The sequence below is a fragment of the Nycticebus coucang genome, chromosome 8 (genome assembly GCF_027406575.1).
Source record: "Nycticebus coucang isolate mNycCou1 chromosome 8, mNycCou1.pri, whole genome shotgun sequence".
In the NCBI taxonomy this organism is placed as follows: domain Eukaryota; kingdom Metazoa; phylum Chordata; class Mammalia; order Primates; family Lorisidae; genus Nycticebus; species Nycticebus coucang.
Genome location: NC_069787.1, coordinates 94,109,285 through 94,122,159, shown reverse-complemented (window position 1 = coordinate 94,122,159; position 12,875 = coordinate 94,109,285). Strand labels below are relative to the sequence as shown.

The 12,875-nt window shown below is 50.3% G+C and overlaps 1 protein-coding gene across 2 annotated transcripts; it reads left to right on the top strand.

Moving 5' to 3' along the window:
- The first annotated feature begins 4,600 nt into the window (after positions 1-4,600).
- Positions 4,601-12,758, top strand: QARS1 (glutaminyl-tRNA synthetase 1). Of its 2 annotated transcripts, XM_053599082.1 has the most exons (24): positions 4,601-4,782; positions 4,922-5,069; positions 5,422-5,531; positions 5,669-5,744; positions 6,246-6,310; positions 6,858-6,911; positions 7,057-7,117; positions 7,465-7,536; positions 7,660-7,745; positions 7,921-8,007; positions 8,721-8,820; positions 8,931-9,009; positions 9,091-9,199; positions 9,298-9,428; positions 9,536-9,628; positions 9,725-9,862; positions 9,944-10,031; positions 10,121-10,264; positions 10,364-10,468; positions 10,649-10,741; positions 10,861-10,988; positions 11,964-12,030; positions 12,101-12,226; positions 12,596-12,758. In XM_053599082.1, exons 1-24 carry the CDS (start codon positions 4,666-4,668, stop codon positions 12,644-12,646), a joined length of 2,328 nt encoding a protein of 775 aa, XP_053455057.1. In that variant the 5' UTR covers positions 4,601-4,665; the 3' UTR covers positions 12,647-12,758. The 2 variants fall into 2 exon arrangements, with proteins under 2 accessions (XP_053455057.1, XP_053455058.1); XM_053599083.1 differs by lacking the exon at positions 4,601-4,782 and having other exon boundaries at positions 4,927-5,061.
- Positions 12,759-12,875: the final 117 nt, after the last annotated feature.

Sequence of the window (12,875 nt, the reverse complement as noted above, 5' to 3'; positions counted from 1 at the left end):
CTCAAACAAAAAAAAAGTACTCACGCAACAAATATTTAGAGAAGTCAGAGACGGATTCATACAGGAAGATGTGGAGCAGGTCCTGGGGGCGGTAGTCTATTGCTGTCTCCAAGCTCATGGAGCTAGGTTCATGAAGGGCCGTGCTAGTAATCCTCAGCTTCAGCTTTTTCTACTCCGGTAGAGTGTCGTGGCGGTCACACGGCTCACAGCAACCTCTAACTCTTGGGCTTAAGGCGATTCTCTAGCCTCCGCCTCCTGAGCAGCTGGGACTACAGGCGCCCGCCACAACGCCCGGCTATTTTTTTGTTGCAGTTTGGCTGGGGCTGGGTTTGAACCTGCCACCCTCGGCATGTGGGGCTGGCGCCCTACTCACTGAGCCACAGGCGCCGCCCTCAGCTTCAGCTTTGTAGGGGTGGCAGTGAGCTCCTGGAAAAAGCTAGCCCCATGACCAGTGATGGCTTATTCTGGTGGGGCTCCTGGCTTCAGAGAAGTCTAAAGATCCCTGGTTGTGAAACCCTGCAGAAATGGTGAAATTGCTGCCCTGGTACTGATGCTGACAGCTGTGATGCTGCTGGAGGGCCTGTTAGGCATGGGCTGCCAAAAGGGTTGTGCTGGGCCTTTACTCTGTACAGCCAAGTACTTGGGGTGGGGGTGGTCATCGTTACCATGTGCTGAATGCATTTTTCTGTCCATTTTTTTTTCTTGACACAATCTCTCTGTGTTGCCCTAGGCTAGAGTGCCTTGGTATCATAGCTCATTGTAACCTCAAACTCCTGGGCTCAAGTGTTCTCTTGCCTCAGCCTCCTGAGTAGCTGGGCCTACAGGCATACACCATAACACCTAGCTAGTTTTTCTATTATTAGGAGAGACAGGGTCTTACTCTTGCTCAGGCTGGTCTCCAACTCCTGATTTCAAGCAATCCACCAGCTTCAGCCTCCCAATGTGTTAAGGTAATAGTTGTGAGCCACCACACCTGGCTTTTTTTTTTTTTTTAGAGACAGAGTCTCACTTCATAACCCTTGGTAGAGTACTATGGCGTCACAGCTCACAGCAATCTCCAACTCCTGGGTTTAGGTGATTCTCTTGCCTCAGCTCCTACAGGCACCAGCCACAACACCCAGGCTATTTTTTGTTGCAGTTTGGCTGGGGCCGGGTTTGAACCTGCCACCCTCGGTATATGGGGCTGGTGCCCTACCCACTGAGCCACAGGTGCTGCCCTTTTTTTTTTTTCCAGTTTTTGGCCGGGGCTGGGTTTGAACTCACCACCTCCGGTATATGGGGCTGGCACTCTACTCCTTTGAACCACAGGTGCCACCCCCCCCCTTTTCTTTTTGAGACAGCCTCAAGTTGTCACCCTGGGTAGAGTGCTGTGGCATCACAGCTCACAGCAACCTCCAACTCCTGGGCTCAAGCAATTCACCTGTCTCCGCCTCCCAAGTAGCTGGGATTACAGGTGCCCGCCACAATGCCCGGCTATTTTTTGGTTGCAGCCGTCATTGTTGTTTGGCAGGCCCAGGCTGCATTCAAACCCGCCAGCTCAGGTGTATGTGGCTGGCGCTTTAGCTGCTTGAGCCATAGGTGCCGAGCCTTTATTTATTTATTTATTTATTTTATTTTTTATTTTGTAGAGACAGAGTTTCACTTTATCGCCCTCAGTAGAGTGGCGTGGCGTCACACAGCTCACAGCAACCTCCAACTCCTGGGCCTAGGCGATTCTCCTGCCTCAGCTTCCTGAGTAGCTGGGACTACAGGCGCCTGCCATAACGCCTGGCTATTTTTTTGTTGCAGTTTGGCTGGGGCCAGGTTTGAACCTGCCACCCTCGGTATATGGGGCTGGCGCCCTGCTCACTGAGCCATAGGCGCCGCCCTTTTTTATTTTTTTAATTTTTAATTAATTAATTTTTTTTTATTGTTGTTGCAGTTTGGCTGGGGCCAGGTTCGAACCCGCAACCCTGGGTATATGGGGCTGGCACCCTACTCCTTGAGCCACAGGTGCCAGCCAAGCCTTTTTTTTTTTTTTAAATAGCAATTTGGCTGGCTAGAGTGCTCACTGCAGCCTCCAACTCCTGGGCTCAGGTGATCTTCCCACCTCAGCCTACTGAATAAGTAGGACTACATGCGTGTGTACCACACCCAGCTAATTTTTAATTTTTTTTTTTGAGATGGAGTCTTAACTCTGTCACCAGGGCTAGAGTGCCATGGCATCAGCCTCCCTCACAGTAACCTCAAACTCCTGAGCTCAAGTGATCTTCCTGCCTCAGCCTCCTGAGTAGTACCTGCCACAATGCCTGGCTAATTTTTCTATTTTTAGTAGAGACAGGGTCTTGCTCTTATTTAGGCTGATCTTTAAGCAATCTTCTCACCTTGGCCTCCCAGAGAGCTAGGCTTAAAGTGGTGTGAGCTACTGTGCCAGCGAATTTTTTAATTTTTTTTTTTTTTTAGATGAGAGTCTCACTATGTTGCCCAGGCTGTTCTTGAACTTCTGGCTGCACATGATCCCACCTTGGCCTCCCAAAATATTGGGACAGACATGAGCCACTGCATCTAGCCCTCTGTTCATCTCTTACTGCAGCTCTGCTGCTGCTGAGCCCACCACACTGTACCCTTTTGTGGCATCTGCCTAAGGTTGCTGTGGTCACCAACACTGCAGTCTGTGTTACCTCTGTGCTGTCAGCTTGTGCCACAAGCTGCTACAGTTCTTTCTCTAGGCTTGGTTGGTAAACCCTACCACTCCCCATTCGAAGCTGGGCCTTGCTGGCTGCTGCCTGGCTTTTCCACTTGGTCATATTTCTCTTGACATTCCTGGAAGTGGTGCCAGGGACTTGTGCAAGCAGGCTGATTTCCAGTCTGGGCCTGTAAAATTTCACATTTCTGCTCTGTGCAAGTCATAAGGCTCTGGAGGGCTGGATGGACATCTACTGGTCCCAGGCACTACCACTCAGCATTGGTGGGACAACTACCTCATCCTATGACATAGAACCACAAAGTCCACAGGGTTCCCTGAAGGAACTAGGGGAAGTTGTGCAGCCCTTGACCCCATTGAGAAGGCCAAATCCAGACCTGTAGGACCTGGTGATGCTGCCATAATGAATCCTTTGGTAGCACCAGATAATGAGGAAATAGTTGCAGTGGCAGGTGTACTGCAGAGTGGTGCTCAACGTAGGTACCTTTGTGGTGGGCTGGCTGGGCACTTGCAACTGCAGACTTAGCACAGGGCTGGTATGGGTGTGGACGTGCTTCTTGATGTCTGTCTATGCTATACTACCACTATGCTATGCCTCTGGTGCAGTGCACTCTAGGGTTGGGTATCAGTTGGGGCCCAGGGTCTGCAAAGTGCTGGGAAACCCCAGGACACAGGATTGGACTGGGATACCAATGTGGCAAATGGCCCTGGGAAAAACCTGGTATGTGGGACCCAGACATGGAGCTTGGTCATTAGTGGGATGTGGGCACAAAGGGCACTGGATATGGATACAGACTAGTCAGGATCCTGTCCAGTCCTTATAAGGTCCACAAGTATGAGCCCCAACAAGACCTCCACAAGCCTGAACTCCAATCCCAAATTTGGGGATTTCCATCATTCCATGACCAGTAGCTTGTTCCCGTACCTCCCTTAAGATACAGAGAACACGGTTTATATGTTCTGTTTCGGCAAGCAGGTCCTGAAAGTCCGCTGAGACTGTGGGGAGATCCCCAACCACAGTATCCATAACTGAAGATTTCATCTCATTCATCCAACCTCAGTGAAATATCTTCTCAAAGTCCTGCAGAAGAATTTAAAGGTCTTATTTGTGGTTTTTGATGAGGTTTGCATGCTTTGGCAAGGAGGGTAAGTGTAGCAGGAGACTTTATTTTTTTTGGTAGAGACAAGAGTCTCACTTTACTGCCCTCGGTAGACACGGCTCACAGCAACCTTAGCAGGAGACTTTAAACCAATCATTACAGAACTTCTACAAGGTCCCTCTTGACCCAAACCCTTCTTCCCCCTTCCTCTTCTGGCTCGGTGTGTCCTGAGAGAGCACCTGAAAAACGCGGGACATACGGGGCCCCTATATTGGCCATTCCTCCCGTTCTCTGCCATGGAGTCTAGACCGGCGATTTTCCGGGCTTCGTTTTGTGCCAGCTGTCCACAACGAATACAAAGCTGTGGCTTCAAATTCACATTTTCGCCCCAAGAAGTTTCTGTGTTAAGATGGAGTTCCCAGGGGCGGCACCTGTGGCTCAAGGAGTAGGGCACCGGTCCCATATGCCGGAGGTGACGGGTTCAAACCCAGCCCGGGCTAAAAAAAAAAAAAAAAAAAAAAAAAAAAGATGGAGTTCCCAAGGCTGAAGGAAAAGAGCAAAAGTCTATGTATGCCCACGTCTTTCTGCCGCAGCGCTCAACATCCCTTCTCTTGGGCCACGCCCAAACTCTAAAAAAACCCCGCTGCTTCCCACCTCATCTTGGGAGAGAACCAGAAAGGCGGAAGCAAATGGCCGGGAAAAACCACCCCGTCCCCTCTCGGTCCCTTAAATGGCGTCAACGACCCTGGAGAGCCCGCCCCCTTCTATCAAGGAAGGACAGCATTGGCCCTTTTAGGCGGCTTCGCTTTTCTATTGGTCAGTGAGCGACAGCCGACGTGCAAATTAGGTCCGAAGTTTCTTTTGGTTTCCGGTGTCTTTGCGATGGCGACTCTTGACTCCCTGTCGCTTTTCACTGGCCTGGGTCTGAGCGAGCACAAGGCCCGCGAGACACTCAAGAATACCGCTCTGAGCACGCAGTTGCGGAAGGCGGCAACCCAGGTGCGAGCTCCTCTCCTGGATGGGGCTGCCAACTGTGCCGCGATGCCGCGTGGGTTTGGGTCCCTTTCTCAATCTATCGACCTGCTCTTGCCTCTCTTCACCGGGCATGGGGCTTTTCTTCTGCCACCTCTGACCCCAGGCGCAGCAGACCTTGGGTTCCACCATCGATAAGGCTACCGGGACTCTGTTGTATGGCTTGGCCTCCCGACTCAGAGATACTCGGCGTCTCTCTTTCCTTGTGAGCTACATAGCCAGTAAGAAGATCCACACTGAGCCTCAGTTGAGTGGTGAGACCCCTGCCTGTCCTGTCAGTTTCACTTCCAATCCCTCACTTCAGCCAAGATCATATATACCCTTTTTAATAAGTCCCCCAGTTTCTTTCTAGAGACCTAGTTCCGCGCAGGCACTGAAGCTGGGAGGAGGGTGGCCTGTGGTGAGAATGACAAGAACTGCGACGGTCTGAGGGAGAGCCACCTTCAGAACACATGCTTCTTGTGGTCTCAAGGCTTCTGTAGGGTGGTGCCAACGCTTAACCTCTCAGGAGGCGAAAGTGTCCTGGAAGTTTCATGGGATTAAGGCTCTGTCTATGCACATCCTGGAGCTGAGATACCACAAACTCATTGGTTCTTTTTTTCTCAGCTGCCCTTGAATATGTGAGGAGTCACCCCCTGGACCCGATCGACACTGTGGACTTTGAGCAGGAATGTGGTGTGGGTGTCATAGTGACCCCAGAGCAGATTGAAGAGGCTGTGAGTTTTTCCCTGGGCCTCCCTAGTCCTGGCCATGGAAAAGAGTGGCTTAGATTCTCTATCCAGGAAGATCCTGAATGAGAGCATCAACATCTCCAAAGAGGCTTTCCTGAACCACATGGTTTGGCTTTCTACAGGTGGAGGCTACCATAAATAGGCACCGGCCCCAGCTCTTGATGGAGCGTTACCATTTCAACATGGGGTTGCTGATGGGTGAGCAGGGCCTGGGGCGAGGGCTATGTTTTCTTTGGTTATACCTTTGCTTCTGGGCATGAGTGAGAGGGAGGTGGGTAAAGGAGCAGGAGCACCTTATAAGTGGTCTGGCTGGGCAAGGCATGGTGGCTCACATTCTGGGAGGCTGAGGTTGAAGGATCGCTTGAGCTTGGGAGTTCCAGACCAGCCTGAGTAAGCAAGACCCTGTTTCTACTAGAAATAGAAAAAATCAGGTGATTGTGGTGGCACACGCTGTAATCCCAGCTACTGGGGAGGCTGAGGCAGAAGGATCACTTGAGCCTAGGAGTTGGAGGTTGCAGTGAGCTATGATGGCACCACTGTACTCTGGCCTGGGCAACAGAGCAAGGTTCTGTCTCAAAAAAAAGCAGTCTGGCTGGGCCCAGGCTCTAGTTCCCGTGGTCAGCCAGGACCTTTATTTGGGAAGGAGGGTGGGGAGTGCCTCTTTTGCCTTTCTGCAGCTCCTTGTGCTCATGCTTCTAGGAGAGGCTCGGGCTGTGCTCAAGTGGGCAGATGGCAAAATGATCAAGCATGAAGTGGACATGCAGGTGGGCATGCCTCCCTGAGCTGAAGCTGGCAAAGACTCTGGCATGTACAGGGCCTGGAAAACACTGACGGATAAAAGGGGGGAAGTGACCCTGTCCCTATTCTGGTGGCGGATAGTAGACTTCCATGTGGCAGCTCCTGACTGGGTAGTGAGTGACTTGGGCCTTTGTGTTGTACCTAATTTGAGGTGAGTCACTATTCTGAAAATGTTTCTTCATCCCATAAGTAGGGTTGATATAGCCTTCATTTCAGGATATTGGCATAGAATCATAAGGTGATGGCCAAGGCAAGATGCTGGTCTTGATGCTGGGCCCACAGTTACCTTCTATATATGAAACAGCCCTTGTTACCTGGGCCCATTATAGACCTTCAGGAGGGAGAGAACATTTGAGGCAGAACCATATGGGGAGAAGAGGTGGAATAGGGGTAGATTTTTCTAGGCAGTGCTGGCAGACAGGCCAAGAAGCCCGTAGATGGATGGGTAGGATCAGTCATGAGTTTCTTGAAAGAGGACCCTCCTGTCTTTGCCTGACTCTCGTTTCTGTTCAGGTCCTCCACCTTCTGGGTCCCAAGATGGAGTCTGATCTGGAGAAGAAGCCCAAGGTGGGGCTGGGCATGGCCCTGGGTCCCTGACAGTGAAGGGGGGTAGGGTGAGACTTCAGGTTGGGAAGGGATTGTTTGACCCTAGTGATTCCAGGACCCTACCCAGGAGGAACTCTGATGCAGTCAGTGTTGGGGCTTCTCTCAGGTGGCAAAGGCTCGACTAGAAGAAACAGACCGGAGGACAGCAAAGAATGTGATGGAGAATGGTGAGAAGCTCGAGGCTCCCATCATAGCATTCAGCTTCTTGACTTCCAGGCAATTTGCCTGAAGGGTCCTTACAACTCAGGGTCCTTGGGCCCTGGGCTTACTAAACACTCTGCCTTCTGCCTGAAGACTGGGGTTCCTAGTGTTTCCTTTGTTCCTTCTTCCGAGAGACTGGCCCAAGAGGTCTCAGGTGTCTGGCTCTATATCTTTTATCTGTGGAATTGGAGGAAGAGGGGTCTGTTTTATTCTGGTTACAGGATATGGGTAGTTGTAATAGGTACCACCCTGAGCTGGATGGGTAACTATATCCAGACAAGTGGTTTGTTTTTGTTTTTTTTAACTCCTACAGGTGAGGGTGCTGGCCAAACACTATCTCTGATGGAGCAGCTCCGAGGAGAGGCCCTTAAGTTCCACAAGCCTGGTGAGCAGGCATGTTAGAACCCTGGGGAGAGCTGGATCTTGGCAGCAACTCCTATAGCCAGGCCTCTGGGGTCAGACGCCTGGGGTTGCAACTTGGTTCTCAGGCTTATTATGGTCCTGGCAGGTGAGAACTATAAGACTCCAGGCTATGTGACCACTCCACACACCATGGATCTATTGAAGCAGCACATGGAGATCACTGGTGGACAGGTGAGTTGGAATGTGGCCAGACAAGCTAGTACCATCGAACACCTGCCTCAGTGCCTGGGCTACTCCCATGCTCCCCTGTCTCACCTATCACCCTGGCCTCCCTGGTCGTGGGCCTCTGTTTTAGGGTAGTCTGAGGTATGACTTCATTCCTCTGCTCCCATCCACCGTATCTCAGGTTCGTACCCGGTTCCCACCAGAACCCAATGGAATTCTGCACATTGGACATGCCAAAGCCATCAATTTCAACTTTGGCTATGCCAAGGTGAGCATGCATCTAGCAACCTGATAAGCAAGATGACGATCATTTGTTACTCCCATGACTGGATACTTGAAAGGTGTTCCTACCTTGCCTTCTGCTCCCAATAATGTGCTTTGGTGGCCATAGGCCACTGAAAGGAACTGCATGTGTGACAGATACTTAGGAATCGATTTGGCTTATTGGGAAAAAACTCTTCAGGTGAATCAGTGAGTTCAAATTTGGGGGAATGTCATCGAAGCCCCTCAGTTAGGAAAAGAGTATTGCTGTCAGTCCCAGGTTGGTATAAGAGATGCTTTTATATCTGGACCATTTAGATACAGGAAGATGAGAGAAGCTTTTTTTTTTTTTTTTTTTGAGAGTCTTATGTCACCTTTGGTAGAATGCCGTAGCATCCCAGCTCACAGCAACCTCAAACTCTTGGGCTTATGCGATTCTCTTGCCTCAGCCTTCCAAGTAGCTGGGACTACAGGTGCCTGCCACAACGCCTAGCTATTTTTGTTGGAGTTGTCATTGTTTAGCAGGCCCGGGTCAGGCTTGAACCCGTGAGCCTCAGTACATACGGATGGTGTCGTAACTATGGGTGCCATGCCAGAGAGTAGCTCTTGAAGGCATTTTTATTCTGACATGGGAAAACTCTGAGGATGTTCTAGTTTGTTGAGCTGGACTGTAGGCCTGGTGGATGATGTGAGAATTCACAGATATTGCAACATTCTTAGGCCAACAATGGTATCTGCTTTCTGCGTTTTGATGACACCAACCCTGAGAAGGAGGAAGCAAAGTTCTTCACTGCCATCTATGACATGGTGACCTGGTTGGGTATGGACTGTTCAAGGCCTGGGCAGGACTGGTAGTCAGTGGGCTTTCCCTGGGCCATGGCCTGCCTTTGGGTGTTTCTGGCTGGCTAATAATGTCTAATTCTGCCCTAGGTTATACACCTTACAAGGTGACATATGCCTCTGACTATTTTGACCAGCTGTATGCCTGGGCTGTGGAGCTCATCCGCAGGTGAGGCCAGGGCCATGATGTAGAGCCAAGCTGGCTGATCAAGTCACAGCCATGCTGATCATTGACACTCCTTCCCCACAGGGGTCAGGCTTATGTATGTCACCAGCAAGGAGAGGAGCTGAAAGGCCACAACCCTCTGCCCTCACCCTGGAGGGACCGACCCGTGGAGGAGTCATTGCTGCTCTTTGAGGTGGGGACCTGGAGGAGCAGCTGAGTTTGGGTGGGCCAAGATGGTGAGGATGAGATACCTGTGTACATAGAGGCAGCCTGAGCCCTTGCTCCCCTCAGGCAATGCGCAAGGGCAAGTTTTCAGAGGGTGAGGCAACACTGCGGATGAAACTGGTGATGGAGGATGGGAAGATGGACCCTGTGGCCTATCGAATCAAATATACACCACACCACCGTACTGGGGACAAGTGGTGAGAGTGGGCAAGGGGTGGGGTAGCAATGCTGTAGAACAGGGCAGTGGGCCATGGGCTGGGCAGAGTATGGGTGGATGGTAGGACTCATTGTTTATGCCCTACAGGTGCATCTACCCTACCTATGACTACACACACTGCCTCTGTGACTCCATTGAGCACATCACCCACTCACTGTGCACCAAGGAATTCCAGGCCCGGTGAGGGAGCTTGGGCCCATAGGGTGGTAGGGTAGTAGAATTCCAATATCCCTTCCTGTGGTAGTAGCCTTTCCTAATCCTACTTTTTCACCCCAGACGCTCTTCCTACTTCTGGCTATGCAATGTTCTAGACATCTATTGCCCTGTGCAGTGGGAGTACGGCCGCCTCAACCTGCATTATGCTGTTGTGTCTAAGAGGAAGATCCTCCAGCTTGTAGCTGCTGGTGCTGTGCGGTAGGTGTGGCTGTTTGGCTCATTATAGTGGTACTAGTGGCATTTGCTGTCAAAGGCCATTTTACACCTCCTTACCCACAGGGACTGGGATGACCCACGGCTGTTTACGCTTACGGCCCTGCGAAGGAGGGGCTTTCCCCCTGAAGCCATCAACAACTTCTGTGCTCGGGTATAGCCCTGTGGGTTAGGTGGGCAGATGGGGGGCGAGTACAGCAGTTTGTGGTTCGGCCATGACTGATAACTGAACTTGCTTACTAGGTGGGAGTGACAGTGGCACAGACCACAATGGAGCCACATCTTCTAGAATCCTGTGTGCGTGATGTGCTGAATGACACAGCTCCACGGGCCATGGCTGTATTGGAGGCATTACAGGTCATCATTACCAATTTTCCTACTGATCAGGTAGGCCAGCCTCAATGTGTATGTGGGGTTGTGGGGTATACCTGGGCATGGGTGGGTCCGAGTGCCTAGTATGACTCAGGTAACTGTCTCTTGCTATAGTTCTTAGACATTCAGGTGCCCAACTTTCCAGCTGATGAGACCAAGGGCTTCCATCGGGTTCCCTTTGCACCTATTGTCTTCATTGAGAGGACTGACTTCAAGGAGGTAAATAAAGGGTGGGAGTCTTATTTGCTGTTGAGTCTGGTTCCAGAATCCTTTCATCTTGTCAATCCATGTACTTCCTGCTTCAGATGAACCAACTCCTGCCAGACATGGAGGTGGGGGGAGAGCCCTACTCATTTCACCCTTGTAGACTCTTATGTCTACCTCATCTCCTACCTCTAGGAGCCAGAACCAGGCTTTAAGCGCCTGGCTTGGGGCCAGCCTGTGGGTCTGAGGCATACAGGCTATGTCATTGAGCTGCAGCATGTTGTCAAGGTAAGAGCCAGCTGCAGTCTTCCTACTATAGTCCTTGCTGGGGCCAGGATTTGAGCGTAGCCTGTGATGCTTGTAGTGGTTTCCAGGTCTGATTGCTGATCTTTTCCCTCTACTTCCAGGGTCCCAGTGGTTGTGTAGAGAATCTAGAGGTGACCTGTAGGCGAGTAGATGCTGGAGAGAAGCCTAAGGCCTTTATTCACTGGGTGTCACAGCCTCTGACATGTGAGATTCGCCTCTATGAGCGATTGTAAGTGAACAGAGCAGGGGTGAGGCAGGTATAAGATGGGCATTACTGGGCGGTGCCTGTGGCTCAAAGGGGTAGGGCGCTGGCCCCATATTCTGGAGGTGGTGGGTTCAAACCCAGCCCTAGCCAAAAACTGCAAAAAAAAAAAAAAAAAAAAAAGATGGGACTGTACTCTGTCAGGAAGAGGTGAAAACAAGGTCAGAGGTTTACACAGCTTGTTCTTGCGCTCTTGGCTACCTGACTTACAATGCAAATGCTTTCCGTGTCCTATGAAAAAAATGCAGAAATAAACCTAATCAGTCCTTTGTATAACAAATAATATCAGCAGAGATGCAAGTATTAACCTAGCATTTTTCAAGGAATTTCGTATGCAACAAACAGTGGGACTTCCTTCCTTAAGTCTGGAGAAGAATGGAGGACCATCCGTAATTCCTGTCTTTAAAAAAGTTTTTGGCTGGAGTTGGGTTTGAGCCTGCCACCTCTGGCATATGGGGCCAGCGCCCTACTCCTTTGAGCCACAGGCACCGCCCAAAAGAGCTTTGTGGATAGATGAATTACTTGCAACACCTCCAGATACAACCTGAAGGAATTGATAAGACCCAAATAAACAACTATCACAGAGAGGAGGTCATGCTGTGTTGCCCAGGACAGTCTTGAACTCCTGGCCTCAAGCAATGCTCTCACCTTGGTCTCCCAAGTTGCTGGGATTACAGGCGTGAGCCACCACATCCAGCCTAGAACCTGCATTTTTTTTACTTATAAGTATTTTTGTTCATTTTTATATAACTCTTAAAAAAAGTTATTGTCTTTGATATTCATGTAAAATTCTATTTTGTGAACTGTCATGTAAACATTTCTCACTTGATAATTTTTCAGAAGAATAAAGTTTAAGATATAGTTAAACAGGAAAAAAAAAAAGATGGGCATTACCTGCCATGGTTATGCAGCTGGGGGTCTTAACTTTCACTATGGCTGTAGATTCCGGCACAAGAACCCTGAAGATCCTGTTGAGGTGCCTGGTGGATTCTTAAGTGACCTGAACCCGGTAGGCTTATGGGGTTTAGGGTAAGGGTGGTAGGCCAACCTGGTTGGATGACTGAGTTCCCTGCCTGCAGGCATCACTGCAAGTGGTAGAGGCAGCATTAGTGGACCGTTCTGTCGCCTTGGCAAAACCCTTCAACAAGTTTCAGTTTGAGCGTCTTGGGTACTTCTCCGTGGATCCAGACAGCCGTCAGGGACAGGTGCTTGACTTTACCCTTTCTGCAACAACTATGGTGGCCACCATTTGCCGGGTCAAGTGCTCTGCCCATATTTCCTTAGTTAATTGTCACCACCTGAGGGGTTGGCATTCATGTTCTACTGGTGAGGAAACTGACTCTGAAGTCCATGTACAAAATTTTGTATCCACCCTGACTTTCTTAATCCTCAAAGTAGGGGGTAGGAATAGAGGTTGTTGTAATCCATATAAAATTCTGGCCTAGAGCCATCTAATCCCTTACTCAAAGACAAAGTTATTGAGAACCTGGGTCTCGTGATCCTTGGTAATCCCTCAGCTCAAGGGATGAGGGGGGATCTGGGTCCCTAGACATTTTTCTCCTTCTCTCCTCTAGCTTGTTTTCAACCGAACTGTATCACTGAAGGAAGACCCTGGGAAGGTGTGAGCTGGAAGCATTGTGGACCTACCTCATTGTGGACCTATCCTCCACCTCCTGGAGGTGGAGGTATCCTCACCACCCCAAACTCCATGTCAATAAAGAAAAGCTAAATTCCCCTGGAGGCTATGCTGTCTGCCTTTTTACCATCTGAGGGCCCTGGAGACATGCTGTGTGTGTAGGGGCTTGGGGAGGCATGTGCCTTGTGCATGTTTTGTGAGAATGTGCTTCTCCAGGA

Excerpts from the sequence above, each read along its gene's own strand:
- QARS1 (XM_053599082.1), top strand. The coding sequence starts at position 4,666 with ATGGCGACTCTTGACTCCCTGTCGCTTTTCACTGGCCTGGGTCTGAGC. Across the intron at positions 9,629-9,724 it reads ACCAAGGAATTCCAGGCCCG|ACGCTCTTCCTACTTCTGGC; the intron begins GTGAGGGAGCTT and ends TTTTCACCCCAG. Across the intron at positions 10,742-10,860 it reads AGCTGCAGCATGTTGTCAAG|GGTCCCAGTGGTTGTGTAGA; the intron begins GTAAGAGCCAGC and ends CTCTACTTCCAG.